Below are 23,536 nucleotides of genomic sequence, written 5' to 3'. Positions count from 1 at the left end.
TATAGTTGCTATTTTGAGGAACATTTATGCTCTCATTGGTCAAAAAATAATACATTTACTGTTTTTTTTTATAGTTGGTATCTTTAATTTTCTGTCATAAAATTCAATTTCAATCCTGTTTATTTTTAATGAAGTCAGAAAATTACTACTGTACTAGCTAACTAGCTACTGCAGATTAAAAATTTATCAAAATTTTAAATTTGGAGAAGTGAATGCAGCAATATTGTTAACATGATAAAGTTAGCTAATAGTTGTATGATTAGATAATAATAATCTTTGTTCAAAATTTGCAACAACGCAATTTTATCCAAGAAATACTCCTTATAAATAAATCATCCTTTACTTATAAGGAGTAAGAGTCATTACCGGTTTACCATTTAGTTGGCAATCGATTATAAAATTTGTGATGGTAATAAATTATGTAGTGTTTTATATTTGTTTACTACGCAGGATGGAGTAAGGGCTTGTTCTCGTACAATTATTTTCAGTTCAGTTCAGATCAGTTTTAATAAGTTTAGTTTAGTTCAGCTCTAATAAGTTTAGGGGGTTCAATTCAGTTCAGCTGAGTTCAGTCAATGAGAACAAGTCCTAAATATTATCCTAATGTCTATTGCCCACACCCAAAGTTTTCTTTTCTTAAGTTTTCAATTTTGTTATTACTCTCACAGTGGTACTAGTTTAGAAGTTGTAATGAAAATAAATTATTGAAACCATGTGTTTAGGATAAAGTTCTACTATATATGATAACTGTATGACTAGCACGAGACTTTCCTTTCAAATTTGTACTTTTCTTTGGTTAGAATTATTGGTTAAACACCAAATTCACATCGTATTCTCGAGTGTAGGTACATTTTTTCTTGAAGATGTACTCTCTCTTTATCCTTCCTATTAAAATAAATATACATAAACTATACACTTTGTAATAATCACATTGATACATAGACAACCAAGGCAAAATCAGATTTATCCAGATTTTAGGGTATAAAAGAAGGAATAAAATTGATTAAGATTCTTTTAACAACTCTTAAGATGCCAAATTAGTACCACAAAGTAGTAAGCAAATGAAGGACCACAACACCACCCTACAAACAAAGGGGCCAAATGAAAATTCTAAAGAGTACAAATACATGTTTTTATCATAAACCCAGCTTGTATTAAGTGCTGCTTGCATCATTATCACACATTTTCATGTCTACCTTATTTCCAGCACTACCATCTCTCAAACATCATTTTCATGGATTCTCTTACCTCAAATTATCTGTAATGAAAGCTCTAGGAGCTTCATGGAGATACCTTTGCTAAAATCTCGGTTTTCAGCCGAGAAGTTCAATTTCTCTGAAATCTCTTGTGTGTGTGTTGTGTAGTAGTCGTGTTTTGATCTTACTGAATTCAAGAGTGTTAAGGACATTCATATGAGTAGATTGTGATACAAAACTATAGTTATAAAAAGCTGTAAGTTCTCTGATGATCAAAACGAATAGAAAATGATGCCATTTGCATTGAGCGAATTTCTTCAAAAGAATTAATTCATCTACCACATTACCATTAAGAGAGATGTAGGATAAACTAAATGATCTGTTCTTCTAAAAATTGTACAAAAGGGTTAGGATGGGTTAAATAAGCTTACTATCTAGATTGCCTCTATACAGTTAGATCAGCAACAAGCTCGTCGATCAAAGATTCTACTATCTCTTTCTCAATGTCAATTCCCTCTTCAAGTGATTCAATTTCAAAATCCAACCACCTACCTAATTGAATACTCATGTCCAAGTCCACAAGCTCATCCACCATTAAATTTCCCATGTTTTGCCAACATAAAACCTCTTTATACACTTCTTCAGTCAGCCACTCGTTTTGAAGCAGCATTCCCCAATTCTCCCATGACTTGAAGCTCCCAAGGAAAGCCCGTTGGTACTTTGCATTAACACTTTCGGTAACACAGTTGAACAAAATTCTCCGATCAAGCTTGGAACATGGTTCTGCAGTTCTGCCTGATGTACTTATCAAATTTTCCAACAGGTCAAAGAGATCAGGATCTATAATGTCGAAACCTTCATCCAACCTTAATCTTTTCAATCCAGCATAGTGAAGCATGTGTCTTACATATTCTAGTTCCCAATAAGATGCATCAATAAAATCCGACTCATCTTCCCTGGGATGGATACTTTCACTCGACACGCAACTAGTCACTTCCTGAGATCGAGGAGATGAAGGCTGATAATTTCCTGCAAATCAAATAGCATAGAATGAACATCAGTTCGTAAACACATTCAGCAATTTAACTTGAGTAAATATATCTATTTTGTGATGAATGGATGCAATTTGACCAATTTATCACAGAAGTGCAATTATCCATATATCACTCTATGTCATCAGATAAATTTAGCAAATGACATCTAACCAATACTATCTAATTTAAATGCGGCAATTGCTTCCTCAAGACTTTCAGAAGAGGGTTTCCTCACTCAACAACATTATCCAGACCTTGATTATTATATTAGCTAATCATAATCTTTAATGCTGGACCATATGGTACATAAAGCTTTACCATGAGTGACATCACTTGCAGTAGTTGATGACATCCAACTTCCGGACATTGAACATTCTGGATTTGAGATATTAAAATGTTCACGATGAGATTCTCCGCTCGCTTCAAATCTGTTAGTACTGCTAGCACTCTGCTCTTCAGGACCTCCATAATCCTTTACAATATGAAGGGAATCAAGAAGAATATTAGAACATGAAGTTACATCAGAATAAATAATGAATTTACAAACTTAATAAAGTGGGGGTCACAAAATTTTAAAATTAGGAACACTTCAGATACCAACAAGAGAATATTTGACAAAGTTGTTAGTGATACTTCAATTCCTAAAATCAAAGCGCTTAGTTTATGTTAAGACGTGTAGCCATAGAATTTGGAAAGCAATAGTTGATGGGAAATCTTAATGCATCTAAAACATATGCACAGTTCAAAAACAACAAACACAACTCCAGCAGCAGGACGAACAGTGCAAATTATTAGCTGAAGATATACTATTAGCTTTTGAACTCCATAAGATTTCACATGGTAAAGCCCATAACAAGAAACAAGCTCCCAAACTTGGACCCAAAAGTAAAAGGGAGAAAAGGCCAAGCAATATGCTGGAAATCATCACAATAACTCCTCGCCGATGAATTAGAGTATTAGTATACATAGGTAAAAAGAGTAGTACTAGTGTGTAATTCTAACACAACACCCCTAGCATGAAGAGGGGAAAAAACAGAAATGGTAAGGAAATATGGAGTAACATTTGTTTTAGAGAGAGAGAGAGAACATCTTGCTCGCTCAATTATTTCCTTACCCTTGTTATCCTTGTCCCTTAAACCATCTATAATAGGTATTTTCCCAATTCTCAATTATTTCCCTACCCTTGTTATCCTTGTCCCTTGAACCATCTATAATAGGTATTTTTCCCAATTACCAAAATTAATTAAGTGATCATCTCACTTAGTACTTCAAAACTGGAACTTTGTCGTAAATTTGGGAGGCGAAAAATACTAGGTCAAATGTAAGGGCGTGTTCGACACTAGCTTTTGAGTAGCTTTTAGTGGTTTGACTTATTCAAACCACTATATTATAAAAAATTATGAATATTTAGGAATGTAGTGAGGGTAGAGTTTAGTGGTTGAAGTAGCTTTTGTGAAAAGTCAACATTATTAACTTTTGTGAAAAGCTAGGTAGCTGTTGAATTTTCTTATATTTTTTCAGAATTTTACAGCTAACAGCTAATTTACCAAACACTCATACTGAATTAATTATTTTCACATCTAACATCTAGTTGACAGCTAACAGCCACAGCACAGCTAACAGCTACCTCTGCAGCTACATTTTGCCGAACACGCCCTAAGTATGTGAATTGCAGTGCCTTGTGCAACAGAAAAAGGCTAACAACTTAATAGCCTTAATCTCCGTTCTCTTCTAATCTGGCTATCAAACTAAGCAATTTTCTTTCACTTGGATGTTGATCTTCTTCAGCAAGGAATCAGGCCAAGTAGCACAGAGCATTATATATGCTATACTAGAAGAATATCAACAACATGCACCACCAGAAAGTGTAATTTGATGCCTCACCAAAGAAACACAGGACTAGAAATCTTATTTCCTACAGAAAAAGGCATGGAAAAAATCCTTAGAAAGTTGGAACGAAATATCATACATCGACTTTTGTTGAAATCTATGGCCTTTTTTAGGACATATACCTTACCAACTAAGAACCAATAGAGATTTTCTTTCCATATACTGGATGACACACGTCACCTCTTCATGATTTTTTTTTAAAAAAATAAATAAATCAATAAGAGCATCATTTAGTTTCTTATTTGATTCAAAAAGAAGAATTACATCGGTACAAGTAAGACAGACTTCTTGAAAATAACAATTATGTAAAGTTGTAAACTTTCTACCTTTAGTCCAAAGTGGCATCTCAGAAAAAGAAAGGAGCATTTCTTTTTTACTTTTGTGGAAAATAAATAGCTAAACAGCCAGTTGCAGTACCAGCCTATGGTAATGAGACTAGATGATATTCTATTTCTGTAAAACCTAGGCCATTAGATGATTAACTTGGTAAAATTTATGAGCAAGATTTGTTAATATGAGCACAACCACATTTTAAGAGCCTACCAGGATCAATCCTATGGGACTGAAGATACATGATATCTCCTACCCCTAAATGAGATCATAAAAGTCAATATGCCACTGCCAAATCCCTTCTTTACTGCTCAATTCTAATCCAAGTAGCAAACTAATCAGCAGTCCTTCAGCATGAGCTGAAGCAACATCCATTCATTACAAAATGGATATGTTTACTAATCAGCGAGAGACAACATATTATAATTGAAAATTAGATAAGCAAATGATCCCACAGAGGAGCATTGTTAGGAGTTTAATTTGACAAGAGCCAAATATAAGGTAAACGATATGGTTGGCTTGACCCCACTTTGGTAATCCATAATATATGGGCGCTACAAGCAATTGAGGAGAAAATTAAGGATCTTGTTGTCCATGATCTACATTGAACCAATTAAGAACATCAACCTAACGAGTAGTGACCACAAAAAGAAAAGGGGTTGACTACATGCCTTTAGCTTAAGCTAATGAAAATATTTTTTTTTTATTATTTTTTTTTTTAAAAAAAAAAAAAGAAAAAAGAAAAAAAAGTAGGGCATGTGAATATTGATTGCAAGTTACATATATACCACACTCCCACTCCATATAAATGTGGTGAACTGAGTGCCAATTGGCATTGCCTAGAAAACTATACCACTCTTGAAAGTTTGATTTTTGTAATCAACTGGCTTATAAACCTTCCATGATACTTGATAGCTCTCATAAATCTTTAATGAGTTTGTGAAAATCTCTAAATTTCTATCCTTCTTGCAAAACACAAGTAAAATGTCCATTTTCCCTTCTCTCCTTAAGAGAACAGAAATATAGAAACAAAAACTGAAAGACCAGAAGAGCACCAGCAATAAAAAGTTGCACAACCTTAAGATGTCTTTATCAATCAATCAATCAAAGCCTTAATCCATAAGTAAGGTTGGCTACATAAACCAAATGTGATTATTCTGTATAGTCATCCACAAAGATCTCTTTCCTCCACCCTTTACGATCAAATACCTCATTCTCATGCAAAGTCATTTGTTTCATATTCTTTCTAACTCCTTCCAACCAAGCCATTTTCGGTCTCCTTCTACTTCGTCTAAGCTCAGAATGATCCCACTCTTCCACTCTTTGTAATAGTGCACTTTGAGGTCTCCGTCTTACATGTCCGAACCGACACAATCATAAGATGTCTATCAAACATGAAAACTAAAAGCAACTGATATGTATTGACTGAACGCTTCAATTACCTACAACTAGTAGGAACACATGCTAAAAACTAACAAGTACTAGAACAGCTTTTCTTTCTAATCTTCTTCATATGAAAAAAAAACCCTCTTAAGTTCCATCACTAATCCTCTCCATCCAGCCCATTTCCTCCCTAAAACTTGAACTCCTCATTTGTGAAATCTAGGGTGGCTCTAATGGCAACCGAGAAGAGGCCAATTAGAAAACAAGGAAACTCCTCTATTCCAGTCCCTATGTTTCTAATTTGTATTAGGCCAACCTGCAACAACAATCCTTGCTAAGTGAAACGATTCCAGCCCGCCCTCAGGTTCTCTCCAACTGTAGCCGCTACAATGGGATTTTTGACGGTGTAATGACAATAATGACAAGACAACACTTGCGAAAGCTGACAGCAGCAGGATCATGAACAGCAAATAAATATATAACTCCTAGGTCTATTCTCACACACGCTAGATCAGCATGGTCAGGCTTTGATTCATACTTAGAATCATAAGAGAAGAGGAAATGGATTAGCCAGGGGAGTGTCTTCCACTGACTGTAATGAAATCAGATTAAATTTATGCCCACACTACGGTTTATTGAAGAACATGTTACTGATTCTCAATGATCGTAGTTGTTATATTTAGATTTCTTATGTAGATTTCACATGTTTTTTTTAATTAATAAACTGATTTTACTATGTATAAAAGAAAGAGCATATTGTTAATCACTAAGTTCCTCAACCATTGGGAATCTGAAAAGAAACTGCTTATTGCCCAGAAAAAAAGTATAGAACACTTAACGGGATAAGTTAGAAACAAAATGTCTCATACAAGAGAATGCCATGGTACAATCAATCACTAAAATAAAAAAAATCTAATCAGTCACCAATGCTTTGTGCAATGAATGAACTCTCTTTCCTGACAGCAATAAAGCTACAATGCCAGGAAGATAAGAACCCCAAATCCCCGATCAATAAGTGCCAAAAAAGTCCAATAAATTCCAAAGCCTTTAGTTCCCTTAACTCTATTTATTAAGAACGATGATAAACTCAAGATAGCAGGCTATACAAAAAATTCTGAAAAGCATCTAATTTTAACTTATAAAATGATAGAGATTAATGCAGGAGAAATGCTTAGAAGGAAGACAAGAAATGACCAAAAACATACCTCCCAATTCTGGCTTGCTTTAGCTATCATAGATGAAGATAAATCATCATCACATGTAGCACTTGTTTGATCTTCATCAGACCAACCATCATGATCAATTGAAGGACCGACAGCATCTTGTGACAAAATTGACTCAGACAAGCAAGATATACTGTTTGTATCAGAGCATTCCATCATAAGATCAGATTTGGTTGACCCAATTTTATCAGTTAATTCCCTGAGCTTTTGCTCCAAAAGAAGGCTTAAAGAACCACTATCAATTAATTTTAGCCCTTGTTGTGGTGATAATGAATGTGTATCAGATTGGGCATTATCATAAGAATCAGCACAAAGATGATGATGATTGCTTCTAATGGCTTCAGTTGTAGATGGAGAGGACTGAGATACAGCTTTTTTTATGGGAGAGGTGAAAGTGAAGGAAATTACATCCATGTCCTTCCTTGAACTGCTTTGAAGTGCTAGATCACGTTGTGCAGCTTTCTCATCACAGTTTTCTAGCACTTTCTCACTTGAATTGTTATCTTTGGCAGAAAGCTGCTTGCTTCTTGATATTTTTTTCATTCTATTCAGTGAGGGCCTCTTTTCACTAACACCATTCACTGGAGGTCTCCGGTCCATTAAACGAGTTGTTGCAACCTTCTTTGATCCATTTTCAGCATTCACAAAAATTTTACTTACAATTTTACTTGGACCTGCAGAGCTATCTCCTGGAGGTAACTTTCTAGGTTGCTGATCAGAGTGTGAAGTTTTGGCAGTTGATTGGTCTTTGTGAGAGACACTATTCTGCTTCTCGTTGTTCTGTCTAAGCACACTAGAACTCTTCTTCCTTGGCGTCCTAGTTGAATTGACCTTTTGGGTATATGGCTCTTTCTGTTTCAGCTTCTTACGCTCCTGCTGCTGACTCCTGCTGTCACTATATGCTGAACCAATTTTTTTCTGCACATTGGCTTTATCTTGGACAGGCAAAGGAACAGACTTAGCTTTATTTTTTGCTTTTTCTGAACCACTTGCTTGTGAACTCATAATATTTTTAAACAAAGACTTTCGAGTAGACCTTTCAGAAGTAGTTCCTCTCACTTGATGTACAGGAGCAGCCAGCTTAGGTGTCTTGGGGGATTCAGGTAGTCTAGAAGACCTCTGTGCAGCTTCAATTTTTTCTTTTAGATCTTGATACCTAAAGGATGATGAAGGAGACCCCAGAGATGAGACTTTGGTCCTCCCAGTAGGCTGAGGAGAAGAATCAATAATTCTTGCAGCTGTCTCCATAATATAAGCTGCATCCTTTGTAGGTACAAAGCCTGGACTCTTGATTGGTGACAAGAGCTTGTGATGAGTGATTGAAATTGGTTTGGCCGACTTTGGAGGCAATACCTCAGTTTGAAATCTCTCAATTGGCCGGCCATGAACCTTCCTCATTCTTGAATCCGCTGATTTCCAAGGGTTACCCTCTACTTTGTTAGGCACGTAGCTATAGCCCATAATGTGTTGCTCAAATTCATATGGAGTATCACCTCCATGATAATAAGAGCTCCCAATAGCACGAGGTTCATAAGATGCAAAAGAACTTGCCTCGCATGACGCTGTGGTAGGCATAGAGTCCAATCCCATAAGTCGGGCAACCACCCCAGGGGCTTTTGTTCCATATCCATCATCCCCATTTACAGATGATGTGGAACTATAATTACCACTTCCTCTGAAAGAAGAATGATCGCAATTCTCTGATAGCTCCCTCTATAAGAAATTTTATCAGATTTAATATCATTCTTAAGTGACAAATACAATAAAAATAGGAAATGTTGGTCTAGGTGCAAACACAGGCATGTCTCTATGACGTATGTGCACGTGAGCTAATAAGGATGCTTTTTTTTTTTGAAAACAATATGGATGCTCTCATTCTGACTGTGTTGCGAATTTGTGATTCCTAGCAAATTATTTACATGCAATTGAACGAAAGAGAAGGAGAGAGAAACATGACTCACCAATAAATACTGAGAAATGGCCAAATTGTCAACACTATCCTTCCCTTGGATAGATCCTTCTACATCTAAAAAGGCAGCAAATTGTAAGTAATAGAATAGCCCCAAAGGAACATAAAATGACTAGGCAATCAGAACAAGGATGATCTAATTACCAGATGAATCAGACTTGTTAGAGAATAACTTTTTCCGGGATTTAGTATTCCAATCGAACAAATAGAGGAAGCGTCCCTTCGAACGTTTTCCCTCAGCTGCCATCTCCCAACCACAGCCCCCTTTACATTAACTTATGGTCCCAACTGACCAATCTCTCTGCAATAAAACCACAACTTCATGATGCTTGTATAACATTAATTCAAAGGTTATAAAAATATAATCTTGAATCTCATTCATAATATAACAAAGGTTCACATTCTGCACCTGAAAAAATTCACTCCAAATACTCGATATTTTCCATAAAATTAACATAGTAAACCAATAACTTGCATAGCAATATATACATTGAATATTTTCTAAGATATCACATATCCAGCCCACCTCTAAAACTAATTAAATTGAAACCCTAAATATAGCAGCTCATATGAATACTATAGCAGAATAAATCCTCATTAGCAGCAACATTGCTTTAATTTTTCAAGTTATAAGCTACTAAAAAAACACAAGTATAAATTCAAACAAACCCAAATCAACAGCTACATTGCACTAAGATTTCAGTCTATAAGCTCCTGAAACCTTCAACTTATATTCAAACGTACCCAAATCAACAGCTACATTGCATTAATTTTTCAATTATAAGCTCATTAGAAGGAAAAAAAAAAAACCCAACTTTAAATTCAAAAACAACAAAATCAAGCACCCTGAAAATTAATTACAAAAATCAAACCCAGAAACTTTCCTGATTTATAAACAAAACCCATGACTCGAAAAGATCCAAAAAGAGTTACCCAGAAAACTTACACAAATTGCTGAAGCAAAAACCCCTCATTGGACCCAGATCAAGAATGCCCTGAAGATGCAAAATTAGGGTTTTGGAAAAGGGGAAAAAAGGAGAGAGAAATAGGAATTTCCGTTTATGGAAAACGATGACAGAGGTTTGAATGAGCAATAAGTTGAGGGAATTAGTAAAGAACAGTCAAAAGTAGCAAAAATGGCAGGTGGGTTTTTCGATTGAAGGAGATTAATGTTTGATTTTTTAGAGCAAAGTTTTAATTTTTATATTTTCCCTAGTAAACAAGAATGCTAATAAAGTATTTTAGAGAAAATTTAAATTTGAATACATAATTTTATAATTTGAATAATTTCTTCCTATTTTAGTTGTTTGGATATTTGATTGGCTGGCTAATAGTCTTGGAGGACATCAAAGGATTAAGACCTTTGAGTCCCACCATCAATGTGTTATTGTTAGGTGGCAATAATCAAAATGAAATGGAAAATAATAATTCTTGGTCAATTAATAATAAAAATAAAACAAACAAAGTATGAACCACATTTTTTGTTGGTTTCTTGACAATTTATTGTATAAGTATTGAACCAAAAGATAAGCTTAGCTAGATACCAATGAGAAAAGAACAATCCTTTCAATTTTTGGGAGAGAATATTTGGAAGAAATGAGACATGTTGGGCTTAATTTTGTTTCACTATTTAAAGTAGACATAAATGTGTAAATGCTTTTGATTGTACAATACAAAGTATGTTTTGTTTAAGGTCACAAAGAAAATTGATGGAAATGATTTTACTTTATATCTTGGTGTCAACCTATAAGATTTTACATCAAACTAGTTACTTATTGAAAAAGTGAGATTTATAAAATTAATTTATGGATATTATTGGCAAAGTATTAAGGTTGGTATAAGCTTAATTCATTTTCACTTATCTAAACTAATTTTAAGGGTAATATAATCATTTAATATACTTCTTTTTTTTGGTATTAAGTTGGGAATTTATCAACAATTCACGAGTAAAATCGGAGTACATAGTACGGAGTAATGAATAGCTAAAACTCCGGACAAAAGATAATTGTCTTACAAAAAATGAAAAACTCATATTTAATGAATGAAAATAAATGATGGATAAAATCATAAAATGAATGACAAATTTCTATTCAAAAAAAAAAAAAAAAAGAATAGTGACAAATTCAGAATATTATTGGTAAATAATACTATAATTTATCGGTCAATCCGTCATTAATACCACCCAACCCAATGAAACGTCACCAATTCATTGACTCATTGTAGTATGAAAATTACATAGATTCTCATCATATTATTCATACAAAATATACGTAGTACGTAGTAGAAGTCTATTTGAGTATTAATCCTTATTCAACTCATTAATTTTTTTTTTTATCTTTATCACTTACTCCATGTATCATTCATACGGAGTACTACGGAATAGTTGCTCTATTAAGGATATTCTCCATTCAAAGTTCCATTCAATCAATGATATGAATATACGACTAAGATGACCAAAAATAAATTTGAGAAGCAATTAATTTATACACATCCTACTAATCCGTCCCTAAAACATTGTCCCATAATTAAAAAAGATGCCCCTAAAAGAAATTTATATCTTTTTAAAGTTTTTATGTTAACACTTGTATACACAAATTTGCACTTGCTTCTTAAACAATCTCTTAGAGACGGAAAGAGAGTATTTTGTAATTACAACACAACTCCATAATGCAGTTCAATGGTACAAAGACATGTGATGACAAGGTGTTATGTCAGAAACACATTATTTACTATGGCTGTTGTAGTAAATCTGCCCCTCTTAAATTCTGGATTCAACGATTAATCATTGTCATCATTGAACATACCACAACTACATAGGTCCCTCATTTTCATTGTCAAGCGACTGATGAATGAGAGATACAACATACACCATTACAAGAAATTTCGCGGTGATATGATTAGCAAAACTTCAGGTACAACATCACCTAATTCAAGATTCCAAGGTTAAGGTATACAGTACAGCATTCGTATTCATTTTACATTCTACCAGTATACCAACAATCCAACACTTGGACAATTCGAAAATCAAGGGCTATACGGTTGGTACTTCTATCTCCTATCCTCGTGGCAGCGGTTCAATCATCTGAAAGGGGGTTGGAATTATAAATGTGATTTACATCAGCAAAAGTTTAATAGAACACTTGGAGACAATTTGATCATGAGCAAATCGTATAACAAAAGAAACTGTCTATTGCAAAGTCTTAACACATACATACATATATGTACATCCATCTCAAAGACAAATACTTGTAGCCAAGCCCGGGTGAGGTGGTGACATTGTGGGTTCTTGACTTCTTGGGCTGTAAGCATCTCTAACAGCTTCGGCATGAGTTACAAAATGCTACACATGGCTACAGCACACATTTTGTGGAATAGGTAATCTCTAAATCAAATTTCATCTTGGTCAATTATGGTAGGCTTGTCATTACTCTCATACAGGTCTATTCACACAATTATCGCAAGGATTAGGACCGTATTTGCATGTATTTGGGTCAAATGATTCTCCAAAATGTTCAAGCAATGTTTTTCTCCTGCATTCGTCCTGAAAAAGTTTCACAGGCATAAAGGCATTACCTACCAATAGTTTTTCCAACTAATGTGATGAGTGTTTTCAGTTTGGCAAAGGGAGCATGAAAACAAGATGATTCACTAACCTTCAGTTCACAATACTCCCGCATTTTCTGAGCTTGAGCCATTGCCTTCTTGAAGCTGTCTTTGTTATAACTTTGTCCATTTCGCAACATACAAACAATTCGACTGAAATCCTTTTTCTGATACAAGGCAATACATTCTGCAGGAAGATTGTCTCTACCTGCCCTTCCAGACTCCTGGTAATAGCTTTCAATCGATTTGGACATTGTATTATGGACAACAAAACGCTGAACATTAGCAGAAAGAACCATAAGAGTGAGGTTTCCGAAGAAGATGAATGCAATGAATTAACTTGAGTATGCACTAAGACTGAAAAAACCATGAGGAAGACCAAGAATCCCCCCACCCCCCTATAAAAAATGCATTATGCAATATAATTAAAGGTTTTAACAGAAACAAGTCACTTGAAAAAAATAACTCATCTCAAGCTTACCACATCAGGTTTATCTATTCCCATTCCAAAGGCAATAGTAGCACATACAACTTGTACTTCTCCAGTATGCCATCTCTTTTGGACAGAAACTCTTTGACGAGCAGCTAAACCAGCATGGTAATGCACTGATTTGATTTTACATTTCTCATTTAAATACTTTGCCACTTCCACACTTTCATTCTTTGAAAGGCAGTAAACTATTCCACAAGAATTTTCAAATTCATCTTTCAGTAGTTTCCCAAGCTGCTTGAGAGGTTCCTTAGTCTTAGTAATTACTTTATACTTCAAATTTGGTCTATCAAAGCTCGTCTCCAACACCAAAGCACGAGGTATTCTTAATGCATTTAATATGTCCTGTAAAATCTCTCTTAAATTATGGACTATATGGCCATTCATACAATTTTTTTTTAAGTTGACAGAATCACTCGTACCTTGCGTACACAATGAGTTGCTGTAGCTGTTAAAGCCATCACAGGGACAGTTGAAAAATTCTGCTTAAGACATCCTAATCTCCGATAATCTGGACGGAAATCATGGCCCCATTGGCTAAGAACAAGTAAGCACTAATTTAGCAAGAGAATAACGATTGCAGTAATAGTATGACAAACAGCAAAATTCTTCCCTGTAAACTAGTTCCAAAATTGGAATAAAAACAAAATGGAAAACAAAAATCACCTTTTTCTCCAGGAAATTAGTCCATTGATTCACCCTAAGCTAGCTATCTTAACTGATGACTAGTTTGACTATCTAGTAAAATTTCATCAATTCCTGTGGTTTTTTTTTTTTTTTTTTCACTGTTCTTCCATAAAATACATAAATAAGTAAAATAAAAATTAATGTTCATACTTGATTCAGGAAAAATGAGTTGAGCACTTGAACTCGAAAGACAGTAAGGAGGAGTGAGGTTTCTTTCCAAAATCTTCGTTAGTTGGCAGAATATTAATGTATCATCTGCCTTAGTAAGGTGAATCAGGTTATGTCATTCATCAGTCATAACTCTAAAAATCTGAACTGTCACCAACAAGTTATACAGTAAAATTTATAAGGGTATTGTCATGGGAAAAAAAACCTATTATGTAGATCATCATGTTGAAAAATCTCAAATACTGAATCCAAGTTTCCTAGATTGAGCAAGAACTAAAGCTTAGAAAACCTATTCTTTAAAAAATGCATTCTTCAGGTAAAAGGCATACCTTACACAATGGGCTTCATCAACAATAAACCCTGCCAGAAGCCCCTACAATTGGAAATAAAATCTCATCTTATCCAGGAATTCATGTTACAAGTACATATATCTATTTGGACAGAAAATCAAGTTGTTGTTTTTTGTTTTTTTTTTTTTTTTTGAGGGAAACAGAAAATCAAGTTTTTATTGCAGAAGCAGCACAAACTCACCTTTTGATGCATACTTTTTAATGCATCAAAAAATGACGCATTTGCAGAGATTCTTTCCGGGGTTACATACAAGAGCTTACATGAGGGTTTGTCACTCCTATCAAGGATAAAGGAAAAACATTAGCAGCCATGACAAAATCAGTTAAATTTATTCCAACAACACTGTAGTATACACAGGCTTAAAGCTTAAGCAGAAATATATCAGGCTTCATAATACTCATATCTTACACAGCAAAGGACACATATTGAGCAAGCAAACTATATAAGTAAATTACCTAAGCTCTTGAATGACAGCTGCAGCTTGTGCTGGGCTTTGCTGGGAGTTTAGAAAAGTTGCAGGAACCCCATACTTGAGATTCAGTGTGACGATTTGATCTTGAATAAGAGAAAGCAGTGGGGATATAACAATGGTCACGCCTGGTTGTAGAGTTGCAGGAAGCTGTAAGAGCAAGCAATCTGTTAAATACTTAGTATTGGTGATGATACGTCATGCATTAATTAATCGTAGGACATGTTCATGAGTCATGACTCTTCAGTTGCAGAAGAGATACTACAACAACAATAAAAAAACATAGAAAGTTTTGTGCCAGACACTATTTAGTATTCACAATTCCAGCTTTGTACAGAACAGCCTAAGTGAGGTGACAATACTTTTTATTCAGTATATCGACCACAATATTCAAGGCACAGATACGATGGTAGTCATTTATAGCAATACTTAGAAAATCACCTGGTAGCACAGACTTTTTCCACCTCCTGTTGGCATGAGAATAAAGCAGTCTTGCTTTTGGACAAATGCTTTACATGCCTGATGTTGCAAAGGGCGAAACAACTTATTGCCAAATATGACGACATTAGCTAATTCAAAATCATCCAAAACCTGCAATTCTTCGTAACTAAGGGTTTCTTCATTTGTATCCAATACTTGACATCTTTCGCTTGTAGAAATGCCAGATGAACTTCTAGCCCTTTTTTGAGATAGAGATGAGCCTTTACTATGAGTGACACTGCTGCGACACTCCTTCAAAGAATCAGAATTCATTAGAGAAAGGTACAACTTCAAAAGTATATTAAGAAGCTTTGAGAAAGTGAAACTTCACATCATAAGTGCATAGAAAGCAAAAAGAAACTAGCTTTTAGCTTCATTGGCAAGGAAAACTTGTTGAAGAAATGGCTGTGAAACCAGCTATATGAGATTATGAGCTACAAATCATACTCCCAAACAAGTGAACAACAGAAAGCTCTCATGTAAAATTTGGCAGCTTTCCAACTAGCATTTATCATTTCACAGAAGAAATATTTATAATAAAAAAAAAAGTGCATGCTTTACATAGCCCTATTAAAAGGGATGTTGTACACTGCATGAGAGAATGCCCAAATGATAATAATGATTCCAAATCATAGAAAAGATCTTACCCCAGATCTTGGAGAGGTCCAATCGCTGCTGTTATGATGAGGATTAGGATGTGCTGAGGACTTAGAACTTCTATTTGCAGAAGTTTCAAACATCAAATCCTCATTTTCACTGGAAGAATCCACCACCAGGATATCCTGAGGTGTCTGAGTTTGTTCTCTCACACGAATACTACTTCCGGGATCCTCATCATCTTCACAATCAACTTCAAGAATAGGAGTTGCTTTTCCCAACATGCTGCTTAGAGCACCACATGTTTCAGTTTCCATAGCTTGTACATCATCCCATTCTTCACTGTCTTGCATAGACTCGGCCAGCATTGCAAGAAAATCATCACCACAATGTTCCACAGTAATAAAATCTTGTCCATCTTCACCTTCAATGATTCATGAGAATGTCTATCAGATAGGCAATACTCGTTACTCCCAAAGGCTATGATCCTCTTCTCAAAGAGACTCGTTATAAGAGACAATTTCCTTCTATTCGGACTGGGGTGGACTGGGGTGGGGGGCAGCTAACTCGACTCCAATCCAATTTGTTTAGCACAGGAATACATGATATCACCATAACTAGAATCATATAACTAAATCATTAAAATACCGAAATTCCCACACAACCATATTACAAATCGAGCCATTGCCAATTGATTTTAGGATGTAACCTCCCTCGGGTTCATAAACAGTTCAAACTCGCACAAATTAGAATTAAATTGACATTTTAGGCGTGGAAAGAGGATAAAATTCACGAGAAAACAGTCTCAATTCTCCAATTACACAGACAATTTATTCAGCAGAAATCTCAATCAACGAATAAAATCAAAGTAAGAAAATGAACATAATTAGTGTTTCAAAAAGAAGAGAGAATACCATAAAGTTGAATGAGACGGTCCAAGCATTGGTGAGCAGACTGGTCGTCGAAGCCGAAATCCATGGCTAAACTCACCAATCGAACTTTCTCGGTCTCTGGATCGGTGCCCTCCATTTTTATGCAACCTTCAAACTTTGCTGCTCTCTCTCACTCTCTCACTCTATATAATCTCACTTACTCCCAATTGCGTACATCTTAAATTTCTCCCGCCAAATTCAGTTTTTTTTTTTTCATTATTTAGCAATTTCACTTGGAATATTAATTTTTTTTTATTATTAATATTCCGTATTATTATTATTATTATTATTATTAGCAAAAAAACAAAACCTACAGAGTCAATCAATTTATAAGAAATTGGTAGGGAGCCGAGATACAATCTGGGCCCCCACCCCTCTAGCTATAGCGAACCCGATCCTACTGAAGATGTGAGCAGCTGCACGAGTACCAATATCCTGAGTCTTAGCGAACGCCTGAACCCGCTTCAGCAATGCAATAGCATCCTTCTCTAATTACCCCAACGAAGAAAAGGAGAAAGGAAGAAAACCATAGCCAATAGCCCTGCAACGCGCCCCATACTTGTCCCGCTTCCGCTGCCCCGATTGTGTCAAAGGTGAAGACCCCGTCAAATCAACACATACATCAAGGCCTCTATCCCAAGAATAAAGCAGCACATCTGCAGGTCGTAGAGCCCCGTCGTTTCCTCCAATCAACCCAATGTTAACCTCCTTTCGAGCAGAGATTCCAGACCGAAAACAAATATCAACAAGGGTGTCACGAACAACATTGTGCCGATGTTTAATACCCACCATCCCAGCACAAGACACTGCATGATCCCCATAAATATCCCCGTCAAAAACCCTAGAGCAAGCAGAACACGGTGTTGAAACGGAGAACAAAGGAACACCTAACCGGTAGCAAAGAACACTACGGTAAGTCTTACCATTATTATTATTATTATTATTATTATTATTATTATTATTATTATTATTATTATTATTATTATTATTTTTATTATTATTATTATTATTATTTGTCAATATTTAGCAATTTCACTTCAAATAATTTTTTTTTTTTGATTAGTCAAATAATTATTAGATACAGTAGTTTGAAAGTTTTGCATTGGAATATGCAATTGTTTGTTTTGTTAAAGAGTCGAAAGTTTATGTTTAGACAAAATTTCCTTTTGTAACGAAAGTATGCTACATTTTCTATCTAGTACTCCGTATTAGTCTTTCCCATATCTTCCCCTTCGTCCCTTCCTGTAGTCTTTTTCCCCATTATTTTTTCTATGATAAAAAAAAAAAAAAAAAAAAAAAAAGGAAAACATTTTCACACAATCACATTTTTCATTGAAAATTGCTTTTGAAAATGATTTTCCATATAGTATGTTTCTTTCAAAATAAATGGAGCTTAAGATCATTCTTTGTCCGATGTTCCAATCCCAGCAATAACAATCTTACAACTTTTGTTCCTTGGATTCGCTATCATACCAAAAACCAATGTTTCTTATGCTTAGAATACAAATGTTTTAAATTGGACTTATTATACAAAAAAACAAGTATGTTAATTATGTTTATTCATACCTACAAGTTCAAATTATGAGTTTAATTTTTACTCTATTTGTTTTTGAAAAGAATCACACTCCTTCGTAATGTTTAATAGCTGTGGTATGGAATTCGCAATATCACAAGGGTTTTGAGTCTTATGACCTTAACTACACAACAGAGTAAATCTTTCTCTTGTGTTAAGCATCTACGAAGAACAATTACTTATACTCCTTCCATTAGTAGTTAGTTAAATGTTGTGTTGTTGATTAAAAATAAACTAGTACAACGAATGAAGGCAGCAGTGATTCTGAATTTCTAATAAGCATTATTTACAAGTTTAGATGAGTAGTCGGATTATGGATCATTTGGCAATCAAGCCTCTCTTTGACAAACAATTGCAAGTCATTGAACAGAGGAATGTAGTACTTCGTACTTAGTAATCTTGGTACAGAATATTTATAAATATAAATATGCAAATGCCTCTTTCATAAATACATAAGAAAAACATAATAAACGGTCTAAAAGGAGAGGGCATAATAATAAACAGTTGCCAATAACTGCATGTCTGCATGTATATAATTCTCTATGAAGCAGCTGCAAATAACTTCAACCTTATACAGTTATACCTGAATAACACCTAGATTTAGACATGTAGCCAGTGCTATAAGATACTAATATTTCTATTAGAGCGACTTAGGCAACTCCGTAATATATAATGACTATAAACAGAGGCAAAAACACGTAGTTGTTCAGATCTTGAAATAGTTTTTAAGTAGAGCCCTGTCTGAATCACTTACAGTATGATCAGTGAGTAAGCTAATAAATATTGAAGCGATGTGAGCATCAGCTGCAAACCCTTTGCTTCTCATAGCGGTGACAAGTTCCAAAGCCTTGCTGATATCCTTGCCTTTCAAAAACCCCCTGATAATTAGATTGTATGTACATTCATCTGGAGGACATCCATACTCCTCCATTCTCCCTACCAATTCAATGGCGTCGTTCAGAAAACCTTTTGCACAAAGTCCTTTGACAACTATATTATAAGTATAGATAGTTGGCAGTAAGTGCTTCTCTGTGAGAGATGATAAAGTATCCAAAGCTTCTTGAAGTTTCCCTGCTTCACACAAGCCATTGATTAGGATATTGTAAGTGACAATATCGGGAACCACTCCCTTAGTCTTCATTTTTCTCAACAGTTCCATTGCTTTGTCAATATGTGTGTTTTTACACAGGCCATCAAGCAATGAATTCAAAGTCACTACAACAGGTTTTAGTATGTGAGTTTCCATTTCGGTAAAAAGCTTGTACGCAGTGGTTAGTCTATTGTTCTTGCAAAAGGCATCTATAAGAGTGTTGTATGTGTAAATATTTGGAGTTATCCCATTAAGATGTATCTCTTGGAAATGGCTAAGAGCTTTGTCAAGATTTTTACACTTGCAATATCCGTTGATCAAGGTGTTGAAAGTAATTATACTAGATTTGCAGCCATTTTTTGTCATCAACGCCACTAGATTTTCTGCCTCATCCATCTGCCCACGTAAACAATATCCGTCCAATAAAGCGTTGTAAGAAATAATATTGGGAACCAGACCTTGACTTATCATGGATTCGAATATGGCCCGTGCTTCATCAACCATTCCTCCTTTACTATAGCCATTAATTAAAATGTTGAAAGTAATAACATCAGGTTTGCAACCATCTTTTACCATCAAATCCATGAGCTTTTCTGCCTCATCCATCTCACCACGTAAACAATATCCGTCTAACAAAGTATTGTAAGTGATGATATTGGGAACCAAACCTCTCTTAGTCATGTATTCAAAATGTCCCGTGCTTCACCAACCTTGCCATCTTTACAATACATATCAATAAATATGTTGTAGGTCTGTAAGTCAGGAGTTATGTTATTCCTTAACATCTCAGTCATCATTTCTTGAGCCTCTTTCTGTTGTCCCAAAGTGCACATACCTTGAATTAAGGTATTAAAGGTGACAACATTAGGGGAAATTCCCTTGACTTTCATCTCCTTGAAAAGGCGGAGAGCCTGAGGTAATAACTGGTGTTTACAGAGACTATCAATGATGGTGTTGTATATGACAACACCAGGCATAAAATGGCCATAAGACTCCATATTTCTGAGGAGTTTGAGAGCACCGGCATTATCACCGGACCTACATAGACCTTTGAAGATAGAACCATAGGTGATCAATGTGGGTTGGTAGCCAAGCTTGAGAATTTTATCCAATAAAGGAACAGCTTTGTCCAACTGATGAGTATGAATAAAGCCGTTGATGAGAGTAGTAAAGGTGACAATATCAGGTTGATAACCAAGTTTGATAAAATTGGCAAGAATAGAAAACCCAAAATTAACAAATTCCAAACGACAGTAGCAATTAGCGAGGATGTTAAGGGAATAATCATCTGGACGAACACCTAACAAATGGAGGTGCCTGTAAAGAGAAATGACAGTGGAGAAAGGGGGGTGGGGTTTAATCTTACAAATGGATGATAACAGTTGATTGAAATCAATAATAGCAGGAAGTGGGCGAATCAATTTCATATGATGAAAGAGAGAAAGGGGAAATTCGACATCAGTAAACCCTAATTTAGATTGTTGTCTAACAAATTTGAGAAACAATTTGGGGTCATCATAATCATAATCATAATCAAAATCAAAATAATGAGTAGCGTAATTCTTGTAATTTCGGCAAGGAAATAAAAATGGAAGCTGAAAAGAGGGCGAATTGAATAGGGAAGAAGTAAAATTGAAACAGCAAAAAGGATTAGAAAAATGGGGAAGCTTACTTGTAGAAACGCCATGAAAAGGAAGAAGCTTAAGTGTAGAGCCGCCATTAAAATGAAGATGAAGAAAAGGTCTTCCAAAAACACCAGGTGTTCTCCTCATGTTGAAGAAAAGGTCTTGAAATAGTAATGGAATTTGCTAATTATCCTTTCCTTTTCTTGTTAGTATTTTCTCATTTCCTCTGGTTTTATGTTAGTTTTCATTTTTCCAAGATTTTCAATGAAGTAAAAAAAAACATTAAATTGTCATTCTCATGAGGGGTAGGTAGTAGGTACACTATTGGTTTGACTGATACCCCTCATGCTTGACATTAAATTACTACTCCGTAAATTAGGAAAATTTTCTTATATAAGTTTTATATGCGGCTGGTCGTATCATACGGCCATCCACTTTTTTTAAAAAATATTTTCTCTCTCCTCTGCCTTCCTCCATTTTCTCTTCCTAACTTTCTCTCTCTAACCTTCAATGGTGGAGCTAGGTCTTCCGCCGCCGTCAGGTTCGTCGTCTCCGTCCAGGTCTCCTCGAAGCTCCAAGCCAGATCGTCGTCACCGTCTTCGTTTCGTCATCGTCGAAGTTCCTCGAACTCCAAACCAACCCAAACAGTCTTCATATTTGCCGGCGAAATCAGCCAAAGACCTCCACCTCCGTCGTAGTCCTATTAATTGATTGCTGGTGGAGTCGAGCAATTGCAAAATCTCAGTTAATTGCTCTTATCTACTTGAAATTGATTCATTCTACTATATTTGTTAATTGATTCATTCTAATGTATGTTGTTAATTGATTTTCATTCAAACCAACGATTGCTTCCTTTATCATCTGCAACATTTCTTATATAAATTTGTTTTATGCAAAATTGATTTAAATTGATACTTGAAAGTTTCGTTATTTTGGTTTGATTTGGATGAATTTGTGGCCCCTGTTTTGTTGTTGTGAATGTTTATTTCAGGGGTTACTAGGTCGGGGGTTACTTAAGCAGTTTCTAAGGGTTACTAGGTCGGCTAGGGGTTACTAGGTTAGGGGTTATTAAGTCGGTTAGGGGTTACTTGGGGTTACTTGGGATTACTAGGTTAGGGGTTACTACTTACTAAGTCGGGGGTTACTAAGGGTTACCAGGTCAGTCAGGGGTTACTAGGTCGGGGGTTACTAAGAGTTACCAGGTCAGTCAGGGATTACTTGGTCAGGGGTTACTAAGTCAGTCAGGAGTTACTTTGTCTAGGGAGTTACTAGAGGGGTTACTTAAATGGGGTTACTTGAGGGGTTACTTGAGGGGTTACTAGAAGGGTTACTGATATAGCACCTTGTCACACCGTGCAACGCCCTGAAAATTTTGTTTTTTCCATGTATGTACTTTCTCTATCTACTTGTTTTTGCAACCCATGTAAACTCACATTTTCAATGCACTTTTACTACTTATTAAACTTTCTTAATACTCGTGAATATTGCACATAAGATTTGATCTTTTAAGGATGGAGGGAGTACTATATTAAAAAAGCATCACTTTGATTTTTGTTGCTACTACATGTCTAAATTTTTAATTTATTTTACTATCACCCAAAACAAAAATAAAGATTTTGTTACTACTTAATGATTTCTGTTAGGGTTTGTTACTGATTAGCCAGTAATTTTTTTTCTCAATTAGGGCCATTTTAGCTCTCATGGGATAAAATTGAGCTCGATATTGACTACAAAATCAACGTAAGTGCAACAATTTTGCGTGTAAAAAATGTATTGATTTGCATGTTATTATTCTTTTTGCTACGAAAATTGCTCTAGTCATGTTAGGGGTAATTTTAGTTCTTATGCGTCCAAATTAGCTCGAAATTGACAAAAAAAAAAATGTAATTGTCTCATTTTTAAGTCTCAATAAAATGAAGGGAGAAAATAGCTATTGAAAACACCGATAAGGTATTAATGTTAATTTTGGGGAAATTATCAATGATACACTCCTACTTTCGACTTTTATCAATAATACACCTTATTAAACTTTGATTACCAGCGGTACACCTAAACTTTTCTCTAATCAACTATAGTGACCTTAACGTTAATTGAACGTTAAATATGATTAGTTGGCAGCGTTTTTGGTTTGACTTGGCTTGACTAAAATGCCCTCCACTCATTAACACATCCTCCCAGCCCAACCAACAACATTTTTTTTTTTGACAACAACAGATAACCAACAACATTAAATGCGCTCAAGTGAAGCAAAATCCTTGAAGATTTAGCGATACTTTGTGGATGTTAAAAGATTAGTGCTTATTTCTCTTTGGAATTTTGGACTTTTTTTGCTTTAAATTGTTTGGTTTAAGTTAATGTATGTATCTTTCCTCAAAAAAAAAAAAAAAAAAAAAAAAAAAAAAAAAAAAATAATGTATGCATCTTTGTTTAATTTGTTGGATTACGA

The 23,536-nt window shown here is 35.1% G+C and overlaps 2 protein-coding genes and 1 pseudogene across 4 annotated transcripts; all 3 read right to left on the bottom strand.

Annotated features, from left to right (window-relative positions):
* Nucleotides 1-1,476: 1,476 nt before the first annotated feature.
* LOC110708749 lies at nt 1,477-10,370 on the bottom strand. 3 transcript variants are annotated; one of them, XM_021886968.1, is made up of 6 exons: nt 9,972-10,370; nt 9,170-9,326; nt 9,018-9,082; nt 7,039-8,769; nt 2,564-2,702; nt 1,477-2,225 (listed from the first exon to the last, which is right to left on the bottom strand). In XM_021886968.1, exons 2-6 carry the CDS (start codon nt 9,270-9,272, stop codon nt 1,642-1,644), a joined length of 2,622 nt encoding a protein of 873 aa, XP_021742660.1. In that variant the 5' UTR covers nt 9,273-9,326; nt 9,972-10,370; the 3' UTR covers nt 1,477-1,641. The 3 variants fall into 3 exon arrangements, with proteins under 3 accessions (XP_021742660.1, XP_021742659.1, XP_021742658.1); XM_021886967.1 differs by having other exon boundaries at nt 2,549-2,702; nt 9,018-9,076; XM_021886966.1 differs by having other exon boundaries at nt 2,549-2,702; nt 9,972-10,369.
* Nucleotides 10,371-11,915: 1,545 nt separating this feature from the next.
* Nucleotides 11,916-17,211, bottom strand: LOC110708748 (ATP-dependent DNA helicase Q-like 1). The gene is made up of 10 exons (XM_021886965.1): nt 16,785-17,211; nt 15,921-16,294; nt 15,235-15,525; nt 14,780-14,943; nt 14,505-14,601; nt 14,303-14,346; nt 13,541-13,655; nt 13,110-13,463; nt 12,679-12,903; nt 11,916-12,566 (listed from the first exon to the last, which is right to left on the bottom strand). The coding sequence occupies exons 1-10, from the start codon at nt 16,897-16,899 to the stop codon at nt 12,456-12,458; spliced, it is 1,890 nt and encodes a 629-aa protein (XP_021742657.1). The 5' UTR covers nt 16,900-17,211; the 3' UTR covers nt 11,916-12,455.
* A 1,556-nt stretch (nt 17,212-18,767) lies between these two features.
* Nucleotides 18,768-23,455, bottom strand: LOC110708746 (annotated as a pseudogene).
* Between the last annotated feature and the right edge of the window lie 81 nt (nt 23,456-23,536).

This window comes from Chenopodium quinoa, unplaced genomic scaffold (genome assembly GCF_001683475.1).
Source record: "Chenopodium quinoa cultivar QQ74 unplaced genomic scaffold, ASM168347v1, whole genome shotgun sequence".
Taxonomy (NCBI): Eukaryota; Viridiplantae; Streptophyta; class Magnoliopsida; order Caryophyllales; family Amaranthaceae; genus Chenopodium; species Chenopodium quinoa.
Note: the sequence above shows the minus strand (reverse complement) of the source record. Positions and strands in the feature narration are given on the sequence as shown.

Coding starts and splice junctions, on each gene's coding strand:
- LOC110708749 (XM_021886966.1), bottom strand. CDS start 9,272: ATGGCAGCTGAGGGAAAACGTTCGAAGGGACGCTTCCTCTATTTGTTC. Junction 8,770..9,017: donor CCATTTCTCAGTATTTATTG/GTGAGTCATGTT, acceptor AATTTCTTATAG/AGGGAGCTATCAGAGAATTG. Junction 2,703..7,038: donor AAGCAAGCCAGAATTGGGAG/GTATGTTTTTGG, acceptor CATATTGTAAAG/GATTATGGAGGTCCTGAAGA.
- LOC110708748 (XM_021886965.1), bottom strand. CDS start 16,899: ATGGAGGGCACCGATCCAGAGACCGAGAAAGTTCGATTGGTGAGTTTA. Junction 16,295..16,784: donor CCGTCTCATTCAACTTTATG/GTATTCTCTCTT, acceptor GAATCATTGAAG/GTGAAGATGGACAAGATTTT. Junction 12,904..13,109: donor GAATAGATAAACCTGATGTG/GTAAGCTTGAGA, acceptor GCTAATGTTCAG/CGTTTTGTTGTCCATAATAC.